Source organism: Merops nubicus, unplaced genomic scaffold, assembly GCF_000691845.1.
Source record: "Merops nubicus isolate BGI_N331 unplaced genomic scaffold, ASM69184v1 scaffold2901, whole genome shotgun sequence".
Classification (NCBI taxonomy): domain Eukaryota; kingdom Metazoa; phylum Chordata; class Aves; order Coraciiformes; family Meropidae; genus Merops; species Merops nubicus.
In genome coordinates, this window is record NW_008587459.1 from 23793 (window position 1) to 42208 (window position 18416).

At 44.8% G+C, this 18416-nt stretch overlaps 1 protein-coding gene across 1 annotated transcript in view; it reads right to left on the reverse strand.

The window, feature by feature from the left end:
* Positions 1 to 768: 768 nt before the first annotated feature.
* FCHSD2 (FCH and double SH3 domains 2) overlaps positions 769 to 18416 on the reverse strand; it is a 90446-nt gene continuing 72798 nt past the window's right edge. The window contains exons 11-18 of the mRNA XM_008948912.1: positions 13919 to 14080; positions 7763 to 7897; positions 5779 to 5862; positions 5475 to 5652; positions 4396 to 4616; positions 3151 to 3280; positions 2909 to 2991; positions 769 to 1023 (exon numbers count right to left, since the gene is read on the reverse strand). Coding sequence (XP_008947160.1) covers positions 940 to 1023; positions 2909 to 2991; positions 3151 to 3280; positions 4396 to 4616; positions 5475 to 5652; positions 5779 to 5862; positions 7763 to 7897; positions 13919 to 14080 — 1077 coding nt within the window. The 3' untranslated portion in view covers positions 769 to 939. The remainder of the gene's footprint in view (positions 1024 to 2908; positions 2992 to 3150; positions 3281 to 4395; positions 4617 to 5474; positions 5653 to 5778; positions 5863 to 7762; positions 7898 to 13918; positions 14081 to 18416) is intronic.

The following is an 18416-nucleotide window of genomic DNA, read 5'->3' on the forward strand; positions in this document are numbered from 1 at the left end:
TTGGATGGCAAAGATAAACTGCTAACATTGGACAGTAAAGCAGACAGCAATGACTGGGAAAAGAGTGACCCAAAGACTTTAACGAAACAAGAACAACCAACCAAATCAAAACCCCCCAAAATCTGCTAAGAAAAAAAAGAAGCTCAATTTCCAGATCTAGACAAAATCTCACTTATTTTTCTAACAGTTGGTTTATGCTATGGAACAGGATGTCGCTACTAATTCAGCACCTCCATATTAGATACTCTATTACTAAATGTACTGCATAAATATTAATACAAAGAAGATAACAGTTGAACTGTTAATTATGGAAGAGGTGTGCATTAATGTCTTTAACGCCGTATGATCCGCATCAGTTTTCCTTATCTAGAAGATTATTCTCCTGGTTCTTCCTTTCTGCAAGGGGGGGTTAAAGAGGAGCCAGCCTCTCCTTTAGAGTTATTTTTCAGTTCCCTTTTTCGTTCCACGAGATCTGATTAACACCTAATCAGACGAGTAATGCTACTTGAAGAACTGACAATCTTTAACACATTCCTCTGGCCACAGTAATATACTGTACTAATGCACGGGACCCAGGTACGCTGTGACTAAGCTGCACAAAGGAGGCTCTTTCCTCAGCCTCCGTAGAAAAATGGGACCATCTTCAGGCAAGAGAGAGCCCTGCTCCAAGGCAATCCTCTGCTCGCTGCTCGGCCCATCTCGCTTTGTGCTAAGAGAGGAAGAAGGATGTCTAGAAATCAAACCAAAAAAAAAAAAAAAAAAAAAAGGCACAAAATATTCACGACTGTGGGAAGGAATCCACCGCGTCACTGCCACATAAAATCCTCCCTAGCTCTTGCTCTATCCAAAGTCTTCATCATGCAAAGGTGCCTAAAATCGAGACTGACCAAATACCGTGTTTGGTCTTGATTGTAGCACTACTACTTAACGAGTCCACCGTTACACCAGAGTGATTTCCACGTCCTCGATCTTCTCTGTCGCCCGGCGGTGATGCTGTGTAGGGGGTGGTGGAGCTGCTCGCACCTGAAACAGCCAGAACCAGCCTGTCACTGTCAGAAAACTGCCAATGCTTCTCAGCTGCTCTACATTAAAACTCCAACTATGGGCTTGTACCTCAAGACAGACTACACTAAGTTCAAGAGAACTACAGAGAGTAACCAGCTGAATGCAGGTCCCATTGTCTCCAATGCAGCCACCAAGGTTCTTCCTTATGACCTGTCCCCATTCTCAGGTGATTTTTCTAGGAGTCACCATGGGGCAAACACACCGAGTGAAATAACCTGTAACTACTCTGCCTGTTCCATGAGTAATCCAGGACGTAAACCTGGGATGGACTTTGGATTTTACATCACATCTTGAAATCTGTTGATGCCTTGCCTGGAACTTCTGTCAGCTGGAAACTACAAGAATGGCTGGTTGTATTTCAGTGGTTTACTCATATTTAGTCAAGCACTAAGCTGAGTGATATAGAGCTGGAATCTGATGCTAATTTTACACTCCACCACATCAATAAAGTAATTATTGCTCCTGATGGAGGTTACCTTAAGCACCAGCAGCATTTCATCCAGGGTTTTTATCACATGATTTCAGAATGCACCAGACTGGCTGGCTATGGAAAATGTGAATCATGGCGCACCACTATAACAAACTTCACAATATTTTCAAACCAGGCATGGTTAAAATGCAATATAACAGAAAACCTTTCAATTAAGGCAGGACGCTGTGGTAATATCTTGAAAAGACAGTAAATTGCAAGAAACTCGTGAATAAAACCATAAATCTATAAAATGGGAAAGCTGAATCAATGTTTCTTTCCAAGGGAATAAAATAATGTGACACCTCTGCTCAATACTTAAATACTGAACACTGCAGTATTCCCACTGTCAATGAATAAAGCTGACTTACTAACTCCTGGAATATCAGCATATAATTTCTGAATATCCCCAAATGCTCTTTTTCTGCAACCTCATTCATTGAGAATGCCAGGGAAATACAATATTACCTCTTAATGTGACGTGGTTTAGGACCTTGAAACCCCTAAAACCTGAGTTCAAAGTTAATCCTAGGAGATGGATTTTGCAAGTTCTAATTGATTACTTCTTTCTGTTCTTTTCTGGCAAAATTTCTCTTTCTGGGCAGCAAAGACATGGCAAGATACATACATTGTTAAGAATATTTAATCCAAACCTCTCAAATCAAAGGGTTTGGAAATAATCTGAACCCTAAATGCAACAGAATCCCAAGGACTACCCATTACATGAAGCTATGGCCAGCAGATTTGTCTCCCAGCACATTGGATAAGCAGGAATTATACCAATAATTTCACTGACCTATTCTGGTGTTTATCTGCCCCCTCTTTTTTAGTTCTGTTTAGGGGTTATTACACGCAGCCAGAACAGAAAGAACCTCCCAAGGCAGTGGAAGTTCATTGACTAAGATCTATTTTACTATCACTGTAGATGGAATTTCCTCCCAAGTTGGATTTCATGACTCATGTGCCTCACACAGAGACACGCAGGGATCACATCAGCCAAGGCAGACACAGGGGACAGGTTAGATGAAGGACAGGGCATGGGGAAGCATCAAGGTCATCTTCAAACAGAGTGACTTGGTGTTTAAACAAGCACAGCTCTGTTTTGTTCTAGCACTTACTTCATCTCAAGCAGCTCTCATGTTCTACAGCTTTAGGACACATCTGTGGTGTTATCAAAGGGAGTGAGCAGACCCTTCCTCACACTACTAAGCTGAGATACCACAGTTTTATACATGGGAATTGGATTTGCAGGACACCAAGAGTCAAAGCATCTGTCACCACCCTGCCTTGAATGTACCCATCCTGGTGGACCTAGGCCTGGCCTCATGACTTTGTAGCATCAGCAAACCCAACAGTATTCGGGTTTGAACTTACGGGTCGCAGTTTGCCGTAGGAGGTTTCGGGAGGAATCCGTGGAGGCTGTGAGAATCCAGGGGACTCTGAACTGAAGCTGTTTTCTGAAAGAGTAATCAACAACCCCTCATGAAGCAGCCACTCTGTGTTCCTGAATTAACTTGGTATTGCAAAAAAAGCTTTTTTCTCTTCTTCCCTGCTCCAAACATCCCGAATTAAGCATTTAGCCAAAACGCTTCTTTGGCTATCACAAAATTTCTTACCATTAGCTGACGGTGATCTGGGGAAGTACTGAGAACCTCTTTTATCTGGACTGTGGTAGGGACTGGTGGGAGGCTGGTCGTACAGTGGCAGTGGTGGAAGGGTGTTGTTAGGCTTCGGAGTCGGGGATACCTGTGTTAAAATGCAAGAGGGGCTCAGGAAGCCTCGTCCCTCAACAGTTTTTATGTACACACCAGGGTGCAGCAAGTTCTCTGACCCATCAGGATGCCAGGAACCATCATCTGGAGAAAAACTCTCTGTCAAAAGTACTGTGAAGTACCTCAGGGAAGGAAAACCAAGATATCCAAGTAGGTTTTTTTTTTTAAATTATAGGTTGCCACCAAGCAGAAATTTTCACCCTCTCCCTCTCTGCCTGAGATAATTCAGATAAACTTCTTGAAGGTTATTTGAAAAAAGTCAGTCTGGCCAAGTTTGCCTTTTCACATATATTCACACAAAATGTTGATTAAGACTGTGAGGTTTATCCTAACTCAATGGCACAGATAGTTAAGTTTCCATGGTCTTCTCAAATCAAATGTTAAATTTCCATGGTCATCTCAAATCAAAGAATAAAAATACTGGAGAAATTACTTCACAGGTAACATGGAGGTCCAGTTTCTAGATATAATATGATAATATAATATAATATATATCCTAGAAAATAGGATAATATAAGGATTACAGAACTAGACTGGAATTAGGACATTTTTGCAAAAATTACTATCATACAATATTCAGCAGCACTCTGCCTTTCAAAAATTGAGCAGATACAGAACAGCTTTAAGTATGAAAACGTGAAATGAGGGCTGAGAGAGCCTGTCATTCTCTTTTTGCCAAGTTCTGTTGGATGTCTCAGTCTATGCCATAAATTACTTACAGGACTGTGGCTTTTCTTTAGTTCATTTCCCTTCACTGGTTCTGATTTTTTTTTTTTCCTTTAAATTGATTCTGATTTATTTTCCTTAGATTGATTCGGATTGTTTTCTTCCTTAAATTGGTTCAGATATTTTTTTCCCTTAAATCAGTTCTGATTTATTTTTCTTAAAGTGGTTCTGTTTTTTCCCTTAAATGGATACTGATTTTTTTTCCTTACAATGTTTCCAATTCTTTTTTCCTTAAATTTGTTGATTTTTTATCCCTTTAAAGTGGTTCTGATTCCTTTTTTTTCTCTAAAGAAACAGCCTTGCAATATCCCTCTACTAAACAAATACCACACGTGCAAGCCAGCACCTCAACTCTTTACCCACCTGAATATCTCCAATCCACTGTGTCTCTCCATTTTCTGAGGCTGTGAGCTCTTCAACCAGCACGGATGGGAACACCCCAACGCGCCCGTTGAATTCTCCTTCCCAGAAGCCATCATCATCTTGATTTTCCTTGTTCAGGATGCGGATGATCGCTCCCTCCGGGAAGGACAGCTCGTCATCTGTCTGCCCCTCGTAGTCATAAAGTGCTTTTACAAAACAGACTGAAGAATGGAAGAAGGGGGAAAAAAGTAAATGGCGGGACGTTAAAAAAAAAAAAATCATAAATTCTATGCATACTTTTATGGTTGGACTCGATGACCTTATAGGGCTTTTCCAACCTAAATGACTCTATAATTGCTGAGCTGAATTAACATTAACTAAAATAAAGGAAAACTAAAATAATCTCAACTCTAAGAGCGGGGAAGTTATGCCAGTTTGGTACGAGGTAAGAGAATTCCTGAGCACAGCTGTACTTGGATATGGGTCCAGCTCTGGAGCCCCCAGCACAAGAAGGACATGGACCTGTTGAAGCGTGTTCAGAGGAGAGCCACAAAAATGATCCGAGGGCTGGAGCAGCTCTGCTGTGAGGACAGGCTGAGGGAGTTGGGGTTGTTCAGCCTGGAGAAGAGGAGGCTCCAGGGGGGACCTTATAGCGACCTTCCAGTACCTGAGAGGGGCCTACAGGAAAGCAGGGGAGGGACTGTTCACAAGGGTTTGGAGTGAGAGGACAAGGGATAATGGCTTTAAGCTAGAAAAGGGGAGATTTAGGTTAGATGATAGGAAAAAGTTCTTCAGTCTGAGGGTGATAGACCACTGGAATAGGTTGCCCAGACAGGCGGGGGGGACCTCATCCCTGGGGATATTCAAGATCAGGCCGGATGAAGCTCTGAGTATCTTGACCTAATTGGACATGTCCTTGCTTATGGATGGGGGGTTGGACTAGATGACCTTTGGAGGTCCCTTCCAACCCAAACATTCTATGATTCTATGAAATCTGAGAAATTCTCACGTGCAACATCCAAACTCGATACGCACTGGAGAACAAGGTTAACAGACTATTGGCTTTGATGGCTATTTACCACTGGAGTCTCCATTCAGGCTGCCCGAGACCAGGTCGGCCTCAGTGGAGTTGTTGGAGGTGTGAGATCGAGTGTCCAGCGCCGCCAGGGACTGCAGCATGCTCAGCAGGCTGCTGGAGGTTGGGAACTGCAGGTACTTCTCCGGCACGTAGCCCACCTGGCCGGCTTTGTTCCGAGCCTGTGGAGAACCGACAGCAAAGGCGCTCAGCTTTAGCACACTGCAAACCATCCAAACGGTTCCTCCCGGCCCCATTCTACTTCTAACACCAACAGCAAAAAGAACAGAGGCTCAGAAGAATGATACCTTTACCCAGTCTTCCATGTCTCCGTCCTCAATCACCTCCAACACTTCATGTTCCTCTATGGTCAGTTCGTCTGGCTGAGAAGCCTGAGTGTGGAACAGGAGGATAAGGTGGGTTTGGGTGCATGGGACAAGCAGTTTAAGAACATTCTCATCCAGACTTTCATGAAAACTTGTTTGTTTTTTTTTTAAAAAAAGAACATTTTATGATGTAAAGCCTATTAATCAGGGTTCTGCTGTAAACCTACTGATGTTCACAAGACTCCTTTGCACTCAGGAGGACTGATGGAGACACCCTGACCACTGCGCAGGGTGCTGAACACTAATTAATTTTGAAACCCTCAGTACTCCATGAGTAATGGCTACTCATTGAGCAGTGACTCACTGAGTAGTGGCTTGAGCAGCGGTGGGATCTACAGCTGCCCTGGCAGAAATGAACAGTGTGAGCAGAGATGGTCAGCAGAGCTTGGACTCCTGAATGGTACTTTCGCTGTCACAGCAAAAGCAAAGCTCTGTAATGCAGCACACCAGGAGACCAGATGCTGAATTCTGGACTTCTACTCTGGCCACTCTGGCTCAGCTACAGAAATAACACCTTCCAGCAGCAGGTAGACAACTGGTCTGCTGGAGGCCAGACAAGGACATCTCTACATGGAATCATGGAATTGTTCTGATTCGAAGAGCCCTTTAAGATCACTGAGTCAAACGGTTATCCCAGCACTGCCAGGTCTCCACTGACCCATGTCCCTCATCTCCACGGCTTGGAAACCCCTCCAGGGATGGGGACTCCACCACCGCCCTGGGCAGCCTGGCACAGCCCTGGACAACCCTCCAGGGCAAGAAATTGTTCCTCAGGGCCAACCTCAACCTCTCCTGGGGCAACCTGAGGCCATTCCCTCTTGTTTGGGAGAAAAGATCAACTCCCATCTGGCTCCAACCTCCTGTAAGAGAGTTGTGGAGAGCCAGAAGGTCTCCTCTGAGCCTCCTTTGCTCCAGGCTCCCTCAGCTGCTCCTGACCCCCCGTGGTCTGTAGACCCTTCCCCAGCAGCTCCGTTGCCCTTCTCTGGAAACTCTCCAGCATTTCAATGTCAATACACAGGAAAAGGGGTAATGGTTTTAAGCTTGAAAAGGGTCAGTTTAGGTTAGACATTAGAAAAAGTTCCTTAATATGAGGGTGGTTGATCACTGGAGCAGGCTGCCCAGAGAGGTGATGGAGGCCCTATCGCTGGAGACATTCAAGGTCAGGCTTGATGGGGGTCTGAGCAACCTGACCTAGTTAGTTAGAGATGTCCCTGCTCATGGCAGGGGATTGGACTAGATGACCTTTAGAGGTCACTTCCAGCCCAAACATTCTATGATTCTATAATGTTGATGTTGGAGACAGAGGCTCAAAAATAGAACCCAGGATTCCAGGGGCAGCCTCCCCAGTGCCGGGGGACGATCCCTGCCCTGCTCCTGCTGGCCACACTGGTGCTGACCCAAGCCAGGATGCTGGTGGGCTTCTTGGCCACCTGGGCACACGCTGCCTCATCTCCAGCCGCCTGTCCACCGACCCCCCAGGTCCTTTCCCTGGGGCACTTTCCAGCCCCTCTGCCCCAGCCTGGAGCGCTGCAGGGGGTGGTTGTGACCCAAGGGCAGGACACGGCCCTTGCCCTGGTTGAACCTCATCCCGTTGGCCTCATCCCATGGATCCAGCCTGGCCAGGTCCCTCTGCAGAGCCTCCCTACACTGAAGCAGAAGGTCACATTGCAACTCATGCATGGACTTTAGCCCTCTGCTGACCTGTACTTCAAAGGGGTTTCACAACAGTTTGGACTTTTCACTGCTGCAGTTTTTCAGAACTAGATGTTTGATACATTTAATGTGCACCATTATTGAGTGACATGCTGACATCCCACCTCAAACTCCCACAGAATAGTTACAGCTATTATTTATTGCATCATTCATTTTTCTAATCAGTGTTTAAAAAAACCAAAACAACACAAACCTTATAGGAATAAACAACTTTACAGGTGAGGGGATAATTTCTTAGAGTACCAGAAGGACTAGAGCTACTGTCATCAAAAACATCCATGCTGTCTTCAAACTCTTCACCTTCTTCCTTTTCTGCATCAGCATTGATCTATTAAAAAAAAAAAATAAATTGGGCAGTATATCATCACATAAAAATAAGTGAAGAACTAACAAAAATAAATGGATCACTTTTCTTCAGTGTGGATTTTATAATACTTAATGATAATTGAAACGGGACCAAAAAAAATGACGAAATAATACTCAACACCCAGTTCTCAAGGAATGTCAGGAATGGACTCACCAAACAAAGCAAATACAGGGAAGAAAAAGAACAAGAGCTGTCACCAAATTACATCTTTGCTTAACTCAGCTGTATTTGTCCATCCAAGCACAGGCCCGCAGACTTTTAAAGGAAGATTTTGGAAGCTCCAACTCATCTGCTGGACCATTATGTATTTTTTACATAAGCCATGGAACAGTGACTAATGTGCTTTGAAGATGCCATTTCAGAGCCGTAGCAAATAGTTTCATGGAAAAAAAGAGTCACTTCCTGAGGATTTCTGGGACTAAAAGATTAATGTACCTGTGACCACAAGTTATGAAATGAAACTGCATTGGAAAGACTTAAACTTGAAAAAATACGTTAAAAAAAGAAATCAGCCTTCCCACTGGTGTGTTCTGCACAGCAGATTTTCTGCAGTTTAGATTTAAAAAAGTCCTTAGAGAAAGAACGATGATTAAAAGCGAGCTATAAAAGATTAAAAACCTGAATACACAGGGAAAAGAGAAGTTTCTATAAATGTAGTTTGTGCAACGTTGCCATGAACTGTGCTTTGGCCTTATGCCTGGGTTAAATTTTGAGCAAACTTTATCTTACGTGAAAACAGGCAAGTCTGCAGAATCAAAGGCAACACTGTTCTGTATTTGCCATATTCCCTTTATTTATTCCTTTTAATTCGGAGTGAATTTGGTGTTCCTCATGAAAATTAAAAAGCTGATAGATCAAGAAAAAGTTGTGAGCCCTGAAGAGCTCTGTGCAGGCTCCCTCCACCAGCTCTCCCTGCTCTGTGACATCTTTGCTCTTCATCATTTCCTGGACTTAGATCCATTTTTGTCACCATTTCTAGACTACAACCTTGTATTTCATAGGATTTTTTTCCCCAGCTCATTTTCACGCAGGTGCAGTTTCCATCCATCACTACTCAAATGGATGGGTGGATGTTGTAGTAACAAAAAAAATGCTGTCCTACATGGCTAATGCTTTGGTATCTTACCAACCAGGTACAAATTATGGAAAATTTAAAGCTTCCCCTCCAGTCTCTAACTGCCTGTTGCTGTGCATGGTCTATGTCCCAGCAGCCCAAGCCGATGTTCAGCTGACAGCCATAAAGAACATCATGGAAATTGGAGGACCATGTCTAGGAAGACCCATTTGTAAAACATCTGGTCTCGGTTTTCTACCACGAGGAGGAAAAATTAATTTTAATTTTAAGTGTGTGGGCTGCTCAAAGTCCTTGAATAGAATCATTTGCAAAGCTGGCATACAGAGGGAAAAGAGTATAAGTGGGATAGAAAATGGTGCAGCTTGTCTCATACAGCTCCTCCTTCTACGGCTCCTCGTACCCAAAGAGAGTGTAAGCAAAGAGTAAATACACCAGGTACGATCCACCGGAGGTACGGAACAGCCACAAAGACAAGAAGAAATGCAGGTAGGAAGGTGACAAGACAACTGGATTATACTGATCAAAAAAGGTATGCAAATATGGATCTTGTTTTAGAACCACTGAAACATTTTGGTTCAAAGAGACCTTTCAGATCATCATGTCCAACCAACAACCTGGCACTTCCAGGTCCCCACTGACCCATGTCCCTCAGCACCACATCTCCACAGCTTGGAAACCCCTCCAGGGATGGGGACTCCACCACTGCCCTGGGCAGCCTGGGACAGCCCTGGACAACCCTCAAGGGCAACAAATTGTTCCTCAGGGCCAACCTCAACCTCCCCTGGGGCAACCTGAGGCTGTTTCCTCTTGTTCTGTCCTTTGTTCCTTGGGAGAAGAGCCCGACCCCCACCTGGCTCCAGCCTCCTGTCAGGGAGCTGTGGAGAGCCAGAAGGTCTCCCCTGAGCCTCCACAGCTCCAGGCTCAGCACCCCCAGCTCCCTCAGCTGCTCCTCACCACACTGGCCACACTCCAGCCCCTCAAGGTCCTTCTGTGAGGGAGGGGCACAAAACCGACCCCAGGATTCGAGGGGCAGTCTCCCCAGTGCCCAGTGCAGGGGGACGATCCCTGCCCTGCTCCTGCTGGTCACACTGGTGCTGACCCAAGCCAGGATGCTGCTGGCCCTCTTGGCCACCTGGGCACACTGCTTTGCACGTGTATATGCAACATCAGCTGCATATCTTACACAAAAAGAGATTCGATATTAAAAAAAAAAAATACAAAAAGACCTTTTCTACTGATATCCCTGGAAATGCAGAGACCCCGACAACAACAGAGAATACGTTTCTATTGAACCACCTCCAGTCTGATTTGGATCTATGACCTCCAGGAGCTAAAAACCGATGAAATTTCATCCCAGTGCATGAACAATTTTATGCCAAGGTTGGTGAGCCTCTGGCCTAGGTTGCCACAAGAGGTGGTCACTGCCCCATCCCTGGAACCATTCCAGGGGAGGTTGGCCGGGGCTCTGAGCAACCTGCTCTAGTTGCAGATGTGCCTGCTCACCGCAGGGGGGTTGGACCAGGTGACCTTGAAAGGTCCCTTCCAACCCAAACCATTCCAGGTTTCTATATTAACTCCTTCAGCTCGTTACATCCCTCTGGTAGGTTAAATAAATCCAGCAGTACCAAGACATTGATGCTGCTTTCTTTTTTTTAGCTTGTTAAAAATGTATTTTGACAATTTTGCTGAACAAATTATGTCATGACAAGCACCAGCAGAAGGAGCAAAGCCATGCATGATGCAAAGATGGTTTCTGAAGGTTAACCACTGCCTGCTCTTCCAGAACCAAGTGAAAGTGCTGCTAGTTACGCTGTAGTAATTCTAATAATTGCAAGCAGCTTCATTTGAGCAACAGTTCTAAGAATTCCATCCACAGGCTGTCCTCATCTGGCCTGCCAAGGTCAACAGCATCTTTTTTTAATACGGGAGCGTATGGAAGTGTAAAAGGGGAAAATAAGAATCAGAGTTTAACCTCCCACACTGTAGCAGCTCCTGGCTCGCCAGGGACTACCACAGGGTTTGGCTCCAGGGCCAACTGTTGGCATGTCTGAGGAGACAGAGAAAGAGGTGTTGGGTGGGATCCAACACGCATCATGGGAAGCTAAAGGAGGTGGAGTACAAGAAGAAAGGGAAAAAGACATTGTTAAACACAGCTATGTAACATATCCTCATCTACCCTGGCTGGAAATGATCTGAAATGCAACTCGGCACGAGAAGTCCTTTGGGATTTGGGGAGGCTGAAGCTTGGATCTGCATACTACAACTTGAATCTCTAATTATCCTCCTAACCATGGGAATAAAGCCTGCAGAGAGAGACTGCATGGAGTGGTGCTGTAACAACCTCTACTGCACATCACTGTCACTGTGTCTGTGTGTAATGTCCCAGAAGAAAGATCCCAGAATCCTGAAGAAAGCAAAGAAGGATTCAGGAATCTCAGGATTTGCTGAGCTTTCATTCAGTGCTTGCTCAGAGAATCCCAGTGTGGTGGGGTTGGAAGGGACCTCTGGAGATCGTCTCATCCAACCCCTCTGCTCAAGCAGGGTCACCCAGAGCAGTGTGCCCAGGAGGGTTTGGAATCTCTCCAGAGAAACTCACTTTTTTGAACTCAAGTTAGCTCTACATGCCAAAAAAATCCCTCTCTCTCTAAGGCTTTGCCTCCATTGCCAAGCAAATGATAAAGCAGCAGAAAAGCATGAAGGAACATGGGAATAGGCAGGAATTTTTGTGTGTGGATAGCCCATACTTGCTGAAACGATGATTTTGTTTCTCTTAGGTGGTCAGCTAAAGCAAGTCATTCTCCACATCGTTTGTAGTGCAATAAAAAACCACATCCCCAATTCCCCCTGGAAGTTTTGTTACACAGAAGACACATCCAGGCTGCTCAAAGCACTTAAGATTAATAAGAAAATGTGAATTAAGTAATTTCAGTGTCTTAACAGTGTATGAAGCCTGCAGTTAGGAAAGTATCCACATGCAAACCAAGACTTTGTAAAAGCCTCTGAATTTTGTTAAATATTTTAATATCTGAACATCCACAGAAAATTAAAAATATGTTTGAGGCAAACTGACCAAACCTTCAGGAATTTTATACCACTCGGTTACTGGTGAAAAGCCACAGATTGGCTGGTTAGTTTTACTGCCAAAGGTGACAGCTCAGCATCTCATGTCATAGAGGAATGGAAAAAAAAAAAGCTATTATGAGCTATTTTAGCAATTCCTCTTTTCTGAAGGGGTTTTTGGTTCAGGCATCACTATTTTGATTCAGCCATCACTATTTATGTTGAAATATAGCATTCTTCATGGGGGAGAGGGGAGGAAAAGGAGGGTGTGCTTTTTATTCTTTCTTGAATTACATTAAAATGTGCTTTCTTCCAAGCTAAACAGATGGGAGATACCTCTGGCCTATTTTCCAAACCAGCTATAGACACTACAAATGCAATCAGTCTTATGTAAAACTGAATTAAAAAAATCATTCCCAATCTTCCACTGATCAAAGTCGCTTTTTAGTTCAATTTTGGGTATATTGGATGAAATTCTCAGAAATTAGCGTGGCTTTGGACACAGTCATGCAATTGAATTTAACAGTTTAAGAAGTTTCTGACTCCAGATGAAACGCAGCAGTGGTCACATTTATGGTCTGTTCCAATTTAATTTCTTTACTGCTTTAAGTGAAACTGGTTATTCCTATAGAAAATGTCAAATATTTACTATATCTCACATAACTGAGGGCAGTAACTTGCAGGTCAAGAGTGGGAATGTCTAAATCTATGAGAGATCTCTGAGGGAAACATGCAGCCCTGCTCACAGCACAGCCTGGTTTCCAAAGCCTTACACTGATTTTTAAGGAATTATGTTTTCATCTCAAATATTCCCGTCAGTTTAGAAACAGGCTTTGCTCTCCTGATGACTTTCAGTGTGATCGCTCCAGAAATGACTCTTTCAGAGCTGATGGAGAGCCTGTGGCTTTCTAAACATTTGGAAGAATAAAGCCTTTCATCCAAGTAGCTCAGATAACATCGTAAACCATTAATGAAACTTCAAAGAAACCTGCAGACATTTTTCTTTTCAGGAGATGCCAAATAAATTTTACGGCACTTATCCGAGGTCAGAAAAATCAATCTACAGTAAGTTCAGCAACAGAACCCAGAAAACTTTTTTTTTGTGGTTGTGTTTCATTGCTCAAAACACTTGAAAGTCACAGTGAACAGTTTTAAAGTGAGAATTCATGGGCTACCCCCCCAGCAGTGTGGGCAGCAGGGCAGGGAGACCCCCCTGCAGTGCTGGGGCAGCTCTGGAGTCCTCAGCACAGCAGAGACAGGGACCTGCTGGAGCGGGGCCAGAGGAGCCCCAGCAATGCCCCGAGGGGGGAACCCCTCTGCTGGGAGCCCAGCAGGAGAGAGTTGGGCTTGGGCAGCCTGCAGAGGAGAAGGCTCCAGCTGGGGAGACCTTCTGGGGGCCTGACAGGACTTCCAGGGGCCTGTCCCAAAGATGGGGAGGGACCTTTTAGCAGGACCTCCTGGGACAAGACCAGGGGTGATGGTTTTAAACTAAAAGAGAGAGATTTAGACTACATCTAATGAAGAATTTTTTCTCAATGAGGGTGGTGAGACACTGGCCCAGGTTGCCCAGGGAAGTTGTGGATGGCCCCTCTCTCGATGTGTTCAAGGCCAGGTTGGATGGAGCTCTGAGCAACCTGCTCCAGTTGAGGATGTCCCTGCCCATGGCGTTGGAACTAGATGACCTTAAACCGTGACAGCATGGAATCCAACCATGCAAAGCTACAAGATCCTTCCAGTTAGCTAACAAACTCCCAAATACTACTGATTTTGTTTGCTAGTCCATATTAAGTAAGGAGCAGCTCCTAGGAAAGGGCCCTGTGGTGAGGGTTCCAGGCTGGGGGGCGTACCAGGTGTGAGGAGCCGTTGTTGGTGACCGAAGGCAGGCTGGCCCAGCGCTCGTTCTCCAGCTCTTCCATCACTTGGTTCATGGCACTTTTGAGCCATGTGTCCACAGACACGCCGATCTGCTTCAGGAGATCCAGACGGGCTTCTGCCTTCAGCTTAATTATCTGAGGAGAGAAACACAGGCAAGTCAGAATTCTTTCGAGGTCACGCCTCGCTCCTCGCCACGATCCCAACGCGTTATTTCCTGATCTGCAAATTACCCCAAGGCTGCTCCACGTGGAAATGAGGCCAGCTCTTCGTTTCCTTGCCTGTAGGAATGTGGTGTGAGCCAAGAGACAGGGAATGGTTTTCTGGAGATGCAGAGCTACAGGCACAGCCAATTGCACGAGCTGGTGTTTTTCAAACACAGTCTATTCGTTTATGCAAACTTTCTGTTCAGGTATTCTGGTGGTCAGTTAGTTCAGATTATTTTCAAAGTGCAAAACCTCAGACAAAATCCAGTGTTTCAGAGCGTTTTTAAAATGAGGAATACTCCTGGGCTGCAGACCCTGGATGCCCTTTAGGCTGCTGACTAAACTGGATCGGATATACAAACAAATCTGATACACAAACACGAGCCCCACAACCCCCCAGCTGGGGCTATTTTCCACCAGCACCTGCCAGAGATCTCAGGAAACTATTTTTTATGAAAACAGAGTATCTTCGTAATTCCAAAATTCAATAAATATCACACTTTGATAAACAGTGTGCATTATTTTTGTCTTCAGACAGAATAAAGATTCAGGTTTTCTGACAGCTAGGTTCCCTTCAGTATCCTGGCACGTTTTCTGGCTAATGGAGCCAGGGCACACCTTCAACCCAAGCCAAATTATTTAACAATCTAAACAGAGGGAAAGGAAAGAGTAGCATGAGGAAACTGAGAACTGAAGAAATTCCAGAAATGCAAAATTCAGAATTTCAAAGCAAAGCAAAATTTCATGTCGAGCCAAGCAGAATTCCAAAGACTGCATCAAGAAGCAGAGGGAAACCTAGGAATAAAATCCAGGATATTTATGTCCAGCCAGGCCCTATCATCATCATCATCCTGTTGCACTTGCTCATCCGAGGAGCAAAATTCAAGTGATTTACCAAAGGACCTTCGGTGAGTCACAGATGAAGGCAACAACAGAAAGCCACTGAATTGCCCCGGAGTTTTTTCTGCATTTCCTTTCACAGCATTGTTCATTCTTGGCAAGTTACTGTGCAAGCAGCAGACTTTCAGCTCCTTTCTCACCCTTTCCACAGGGATCAGAAGCACCTCACTTCAGCACCACTGCTGGTATTGGTACACAAAGCCACCAATGGCACTGGGGAACCAAGCAAAACCAGCAAAAATAGATGGGTCTAAGGAAAAATTAGAGGGCAATTACTTTTTTCATAATGGCTGAAGCACAGCAGAGTGTGTAAGATTATATGTACAGTGAATTAAAATGCCAAGTGGTGTCACATGGACACACTCTTTGGTATATCCTTACCACATACAAAATGTTGTGTTGAGCTGAAATGATACTGATATTTTTCTTCTTTTTCACATGCTGCACTTATCCAAGAAGATAAGTACGAAGATGAACAACCATAACTTTCATTCAGCTGATCCCCAAACATGGATCCATTTTCATCGAATCACAGAATGGTTTGGCTTGGAAGGGAACTTTCAAGGGCATCCAGTCCAACCCCCCTGCAGGGAGCAGGGACATCTGCAACTAGAGCAGGTTGCTCAGAGCCCCGGCCAACCTCACCTGGAACGGTTCCAGGGATGGGGCAGTGACCACCTCTCGGGGCAGCCTGGGCCAGGGGCTCAACACCTTCATCATAAAAAATTTCTTCCTTTTATCTAGTCTAAGTCTCCCCTCTTTTAGTTTAAAACCATTTTCATGCTGAGAAGATTATTCACATCTTTCTGACAGGCCCCCTGGAAGTCCTGTCAGGCCCCCAGAAGGTCTCCCCAGCTGGAGCCTTCTCCTCTGCAGGCTGCCCAAGCCCAACTCTCTCCTGCTGGGCTCCCAGCAGAGGGGTTCTCCCCTTGGGTCACTGCTGGGGCTCCTCTGGCCCCGCTCCAGCAGGTCCCTGTCTCTGCTGTGCTGAGGACTCCAGAGCTGCCCCAGCACTGCAGGGGGGTCTCCCCAGAGCGGGGCAGAGGGGCAGGATCCCCTCCCTGCCCTGCTTCCCATGCTGCTGGGATGGCCGCCCATTTCTTACTTTAAAACTATTCACAAAGGTGACTTTCAACTGTTTCAAGCAGTGAAACTACTTTTGAGAGATGTTCGTTCTAATTCCCTTTAGAAGAAATGTGAGTTTTAAAAAGTAGAGAAGTTATTAGATTAAAATTTATGATGTGAAATGTGTCTTCATGGGGTACAGCTGCATGCACACGCTCCCCAACAGAATTAGGTGTGGAGACTGAAGCATTGGACAGGTTTGAGAAGTATTTCCCACGGGAAAAGCCAAAGCCACTTAGTCAAGTGAAGTTTCCACTTCTCTGTGCAAGAGGTTTTCAGGTGAATGATTAACACACACTGTAAATACTGTTCATATAGCTGAGAAAATGAGGAAAAAAGTAAAATACTAATATACAACATTTTACTTCAGTCAAGATTCAGAAAATACTGATTTAAAAAGAATAAAAAGCCCCAAGATGGATCCACACATAAGCATTTACATTTGAAAGGCAGATCCTTCCAATTCAAAGGTAGCATCAAGTATCTTCTGAAAACCTTTCAGTCACTGTGGCCCAAGCCCCAGCCTGAAATCTATGAATATTTCCAAAAGCAATACCTAGGAGAAGGTCTGAAATCCTGGTGTTAGAGTGCCAGGGGTGAATGCAGGATACATTTCATCCCTTTACTGGCCTTAGAAAGGGAAGACTTCTCACTTTGTTTCCTGCCTCTTGTCCCTACTTATAATAGTTTATATATTTTAAAGCTGTAAGAGCATGGAAACAATAATAATTTTAATTTATCATTAACCTTTTCTTTGGGAAAATTTGGACTGGGAGCACTTAGCAAATTGAGAAGTGGATTTCTCACTCTGTCAAGCTAACCAGAGACCACACTTTCAAACCAAAGATATAAGCCCACAAGAGTTGCGCCAAAAAGCTGAATCCAGGGATGCCAATTTCTGCACATGAACTCACCTCTCTCCTGTTAATAAATGTTCTAGATTTTGAAGAAAACCACTTCCTAACCACATCTGCTTTGAAAGAAGGGGAAGATGATGGTTCTACAGCACCCGCTGAGGATAAGCACTGATCCTGCCTCTTAGCTGGATGCTCCCTACACCCAAGAGGAATCACCTGCCACCATTAAGTTGGAGCATGGTGAGGTCCATCCTTGACATCTGCAGTGTAAGCACAACCCAGTCAAAGGCAATTGGTTCATTTGGGGTTGGACTGTGACTGTGGTAAGGCAGGTTGCCCAGGGAAGCTGTGGATGCTCCATCACTGGAAGTGTTCAAGGCCAGGTTGGATGAGGCTTTGAGCAACCTGCTCCAGTGGGAGATGTCCCTGCTCATGGCAGGGGGGTTGGAACTGGATGATCTTTAAGGTCCCTTCCAAGCCAAACCAGTCTATGATTTGGGGTGGTATTTGGAAGGTCACACCCAGCCATAAACCCAAGGGAGGACGTCACAAAGAGGAGAAATCTACATATGCAACAGATCTGCTCGCAATGTGAGAGGTGGGACTCAAAATATGGAATGCAAAACAAGCAATGCAAGTTAACAAGCTGGGCTGGGCTGTGGGAAGCTTTAAAATGGTCTGGAGAAAAGCAGATAAAGTCCTTCCCTAGAGCATATACAAGGTCTGCTGGAAACAACAGTGCCCCAGATTCAGGCAGTCTCCACTTTTTGCCCGGGGCAGTGGTGGAGTCCCCATCCCTGGAGGGGTTTCCAAGACGTGGAGATGTGGTGCTGAGGGACATGGGTCAGTGGGGACCTGGCAGTGCTGGGGAACGGTTGGACTCCATGATCTTAAAGGTCTCTTCCAATCAAAATGATTCTATGATGCTATTTCTATGATGCTAAAGCAGCTATCCCCTATTTTGCCTTTATCTTCTGACAGCACATTGTGAGAACTTTCCTTATGCCTTCACCAGAAGCTGCCTAGGAAATGACCAGCCCAGTTGTTTTGCTGTTTTACCTCGTTATGCAATTTCTAATTAGCTGGAGTTACGCAACAGCAATAAACCTTGGTCTAGGCACGCTACAAACACTGGTGGGCCCTATTAGTACTTGGGCTGCCAGAAACCACGTTGTTTGTAGAGACTTGTTAGCTAAAATAAACAAGCTGCTCCAAGACCCTTGACTGTACTTGCTAAGGGTCAGACAAGAGTTTTGAATTCAAGGTACCCAGCAAATCCAACCAAGTTGCCCTGCTCTATTTACACACAGTAGCCTTAATATTCAACAAATGCTTGTTCCAAACCACAAATGTTTGGAGTTTCATTCCACTGCAGACAAGCCATA